The sequence below is a fragment of the Sinocyclocheilus anshuiensis genome, unplaced genomic scaffold (assembly GCF_001515605.1).
Source record: "Sinocyclocheilus anshuiensis isolate Anshui unplaced genomic scaffold, SAMN03320099.WGS_v1.1 scaffold616, whole genome shotgun sequence".
NCBI classification, from domain to species: domain Eukaryota; kingdom Metazoa; phylum Chordata; class Actinopteri; order Cypriniformes; family Cyprinidae; genus Sinocyclocheilus; species Sinocyclocheilus anshuiensis.
In genome coordinates, this window is record NW_015557083.1 from 83,691 (window position 1) to 88,861 (window position 5,171).

At 39.1% G+C, this 5,171-nt stretch overlaps 1 protein-coding gene across 1 annotated transcript in view; it reads right to left on the bottom strand.

Moving 5' to 3' along the window:
* Window positions 1-574: 574 nt before the first annotated feature.
* The window catches only part of LOC107676996 (unconventional myosin-Ib-like), a 19,341-nt gene continuing 14,744 nt past the window's right edge, over window positions 575-5,171 (bottom strand). Inside the window, exons 2-4 of the mRNA XM_016471777.1 lie at window positions 4,484-4,624; window positions 1,004-1,119; window positions 575-666 (exon numbers count right to left, since the gene is read on the bottom strand). Coding sequence (XP_016327263.1) covers window positions 648-666; window positions 1,004-1,119; window positions 4,484-4,609 — 261 coding nt within the window. The 5' untranslated portion in view covers window positions 4,610-4,624 and the 3' untranslated portion in view covers window positions 575-647. The remainder of the gene's footprint in view (window positions 667-1,003; window positions 1,120-4,483; window positions 4,625-5,171) is intronic.

Here is a 5,171-nt window from a genome sequence, read left to right on the forward strand (position 1 = left end):
TGTTTACTGTGGTGATGAGGTGATGATTATAAATACTATTCAGCAGTTTGTGCTGTTAACAGGACCAGTTACGACCCATTGTCCCAGGACGCCGAAATGTACGAGCCCGGGAGGCCAGTAAACCCAGAGCCATCTAAGAGATCTGCTTCTCAGGCATGACAGGAAAAGCAGCTGCCCTGGAATGAGCTCAGAGCCTGGCTTCAGATCAGAGGAGCATCGACCCTGACATCACTGTAACAGTGCTTAGACTAAAACATATGAACATGGAAGGGTCCACGACTGAAGGAGTGCTTGCATACCAGAGCAAATATTCACTTAAAGCAAATCAAATGAACAGGATAGGCCCAGAAGCAAAGAAGAGATCAATTTAGAAACATGAGGAGAACAAACTATGAACCTGTAGGCGAAAGAATCAAAAAGATACCAAAAAAACAAACTTAGGGGAAAAAAAATACAGCTGTACACAGCTGTTTATTTGAACTTCTCCTTTTCCAGGGGAGAGAGTATAGAATGAGTTAAAAGTGTATTGCTACAGTCATCCCATTCTCAATGGCTCTTTCATTAGAGCTGAGTTTTGAGAGTTAGATCAGGCCATGGTGTTTTTCAGAGGGTAAGTGTGCGTCTGCCGATCAAACAAAGCAGACTGGTCAGGCGGTTGGCAGCCCTCTAGAGAGACAGATGGTCATTAGTTGGAGCAGGACAGGACAGTGAGCTACCCCTCCCCCGAGAGGGCTGGACATCACGTCTCAGAGGTCGAGTAGATAGAGCATACTGTGTTTATGCACACCTTCTCTGCAAAATCACTTCTGCAAACATGACACCACTGGGGGACCTTCATATTAGTATTGATTAAAAAAAAAAAACCTGCATGCCTTTTCCAACCCTGTGCATGCATGTCTGCAACTTTTTTCACAACTTTGTGCATAGCCGACCAGGAAGTCTAGGAATAAACTAGACAGTGACTTTTTTGTATAGTGCTTTCAGATAAGCTTTTTAAACTCACATGTGTGGACTGAGCTCATAGAAGTTCCTGTTGCGATACTCCTCCACTTTTTCTGCTGTGTAGATGGGCAGGGACTTGTAGGGGTTCATTGAGATCACCACACTGCCAATGTATGTCTGTGGAGGAGAGCGAAAGAAGCAATGAACCACCGATCAACACACAAGAAAACACATGAAATGAGATAGGCCTATAACATAACCAGTCATATATTCGGTCTACAGCAGTGGTTCCCAATCCTGGTCCTGGAGAAACCAAACACTGCACCTTTTAGATGTCTCCCTAATCAAACACACCTGATTCAACTCATCAGCTCATTAGTAAAGACTCCAAGACCTCAAATCTGTGTGTCAGATAAGAGAGACATCAAAAATGTGCAGTGTTGGTGGTTCTCCAGGACCAGGGTTGGGAACAACTGGTCTACAGTAGTGGTAATACTGAGCATACAAGCAAATTCTGGTACCCAAGTGTTGACACCGCAGACTGTATATGCATCACCAAGCCAGTCACTATGAAAAGAATGGTGCGTTCCTATCATGAAAATGATGGTAATTGTGAAATTTCACTTGTACTGGTATCGAGACATCCCTAAAGGACACTGCACTGTATTCATACTTGTCAAATCTAGTTCATGATCCCCTGCTGTGAGGCACAGGCATCAAGCACATTCTCTGCCTCATTCTGTTGTAGGAACATGGCGGCAGCAGTATAGGGGAGTAGAGCTACAATATGCCTCCATCTGCACAATCCAGATGGGAATTCCTGGGTATTGTTCAGACAGGCGGGGGGCCCGCAAGGAACCAAACAAGAGAGCACAAACAAAAATGTTCGGAATCCCAGGAAGCATCAACAACACAGGGTGGTCAAAAGTGGCCAACGAGGGCAACGGTGTCTAAAGTAGTCAGTTTCAGACTACTTAAACACACCGAATAATTTATTCCAGCTTCTCTTGCTTTTCAAATCTTTCTGCCACCAATTTTCAACCTATGACATTAAAAGCTAATCTATCTCAATGTCTCAGGGACTTCAGAACAATGACTAATTCTTGCAGTCGCCTTCTACCTTTCCTTACAGTGCGTGTTGCATAAGGCTTGTAGCCGGGGAATCTGGCCTCTCCCATGGCAACACAGCCCACAACCTATTGTCAAGTGTTCACAGGAGGCATAACGAATCCCTTAGAAGTAGAAAATAAATGTAATTGGACAGATGAAATGAAAATTAGAGAAAAAAATACCAATAAAAGCACAGGCATCACATAGGACATTTGCTAGAAGTCAACAACTGAATTTATCTTAAAAGCTTTTTGAACCAATGGCTTAATTCTTCTTTCACACAAACAGAAGAGATCTGGTATTTGTTCATTCAATGAAGAATATGGCAGAATCCTCCCATTCCCAGATGGACTTAAATACTGTTCACAATGGTGACATCTGGGCACTAGAGATGTGATGACTATGGGTGCATTAGAGCAGGACTAGGTCTGTGTAAATAATTAAATTGGCCCTTAAATGCATCTAAATGAGAGCTGGTGGACCTACATTTTGGAAGAACGGGCAACCGTGGATCAATAAAGAGCATCACTAAAAGAGTAAGCTACACAATCACATCTGTTCCTTACTACTAAATGTGCAAATACACACACAAACACATTTGTTCTTTTGTGCAGCCAATAATAATGAGCAAAGTTTAAAGATAGCAATAAATACAAGGACCTTTGTTTCATAATTCTACAGCTCTTCCGAAAATGGAACCCATTGTAACTGTTTTTGACAGAGCATTGATGAGATAAGCAGATCATTCTCTGTGATATTCATTGTAAAGTTTGATATGATGGACTTTGATGTAAGCTTCTTGGCATTTAAATAGATGATACTGAGGGTGGAGACGTTCCTAAAATATTCTCCATGAACCGCTTTTAAATAGAAGCTTAAAGGAATAGTTCAGCAGTATTTCCCCACTTTCATGTCATTCCAAACTTATTTTGTTATGTTGAACACAAAAGGAGAGGTTCTGATGAATCTTCACCCAGTTCTTTTCAATACAACAAGTAACTAATTGGGAAACAGTAGGGTTGTATTGACAACTTGATGCTTATCATGCTGTTTTGTCCTTTTAGGAGCTCAGTGAACTGTCATAATAAGGACAGGTCTGCTTTTGGCAGAAAAAAATGTGAGTGAGTAAATAACGACAGACTTATAATTTATGGTTGGTACACTTATTTTTCTTACTAACAAGAAAAATAAGTGACCAGTTTGCACAAAGTGCAATGAACATATAAATATACTGTGGTCAACATAATGTTGCTCTTGTCAACATCGTTCTGTACAATTTGGGGATTTGCATTAAATTCAAGGCTAGAGTTTGAATCACAAACTTGCAACTACTGGACATTGAGGGCTGTTGGTAGTTAAACTCTTAATTACACACTTACAACCTGCTTGTGACTAACTATATGATTTTAGACTTGTATTACTGGCCAGATTATAGCTCTGCAAAATATAAATAAAACATTTTAAGGGTCCATTTTAATGGTGCCACACAAAATGTAAATCAGCCATTAGAATGGGTCATTAAACCTTGGTATTTCCTGATACTGAATGCAAATTGTAAATCTGAACATGCTAGAGCTTTCTTTCAATTTCAGCAGGAAAAAAAAACTATTTAATGAAAATTAAGCCTATTTTTTAAGTACTAAAGGTGCTGTCACAGCAAAATTTCACTAGCAAAAAAGTCAGTTATATTGTCAAGAGTGTAGCAATGTATGAAGCACAGATCACACACAAGTCACTTTCAAACTAAGCAGCTTTCTGTTGGTCATCACAGCGAATTTGTGTGACTAACTTGTGAAATATGTGTGGTGAAAGCTTTCGCCTTCACTCGACATTTTAGATTAAGTGACTGCATCTTAAGTGTGAAGTAATTTCTGCAGCAGAGTGTCATTAAATTGTGTTGCAAACATAACTGACTGTTTTCACACAGGTTGCCTGAACACTCACAGTGTCTGCTATTGGTTGAACAACAGATAGCCAATTGAATTGAGGCGATTTTGCTGTGTCAGACAAACAAAACAATGTTTTAATAGTGCAACTGTGCTTGTTCATGCTCCAAGAAAGGTAGAAAATCTTCAATTCTCCTTGATATCCATTCACTTTTGCATATTCTGATTCATTAAACAACTATTTACACATCAAATGGACCCATTTCATAGGCTGGTTTGGTATGCGACAGCTTTCAAAACCGAGCCCAAATGAATGGGAAAGACATAAGAACAGGGACAGAACAATGAGAGTGCTATGATTTACACTGTGCTCCTCTCTACACTCCCATTTATAATTTAGTGGGAACACACTCAGACTAAACTTAGATACTCTTGATGTGATGTGACTGTCTGGAGTAGTGAAAGCCTAAAATAAGACGACGACCAAGAAAAGGAAACAGCAACTGTTGCATGATGTTCTCAGCATAAATATAAGCAATACTTACATAGATCTCGTTGTGATCGAATCGCTTCTTTAGATTCTCAATGAAGGTGTCTTCTGATAGGGGCTCAATGAGGACCATATCGCCCACCCCTATCATATTGTCGAGAAGTGATGTCTTCACCTCCATTTTGGACAACACCCCCTACAGAGAAAGCAAGACAATCACATATCACAATCACAAAGTTCTGTAGGCATTGACTTAGATATGTATCTAGGTCAATGGGTTAATGTGTGTGTGTGTGTGTGTGTGTGTTTATTAATTCATACAAAATACATTAAAAATGTAATTCATACTGGCAATGGCTTGAATACAACTCTTCGATGATAAACGTTTTCAATTTTTGAATTAAAATTAATTCCGATATTTCTGTGCGGAGCAGGATTATTATTGCTAACTAAAACCATGCATTAATAAATAAATAAATACAAATTATATGAAATAAAGTAATAACAAATAAACATTTTAATTCAGAAACATTTCTCATTTGTTATTTTAAGTTGAGGTACTAAAATAAACTTAAAAACGATACACGATTGTAAAAAAAAATGACAAAACCACAAAATTGTTACAATTACACACAAAAACAAACGAGTAACTAAAAAATAAAAATATAGCGCACCTATAAGCGAGGTGTGCTGTGATTGGCCAGCTATCCAGTGCGTTGTGATTGGCCGAATACCTCAAGTGT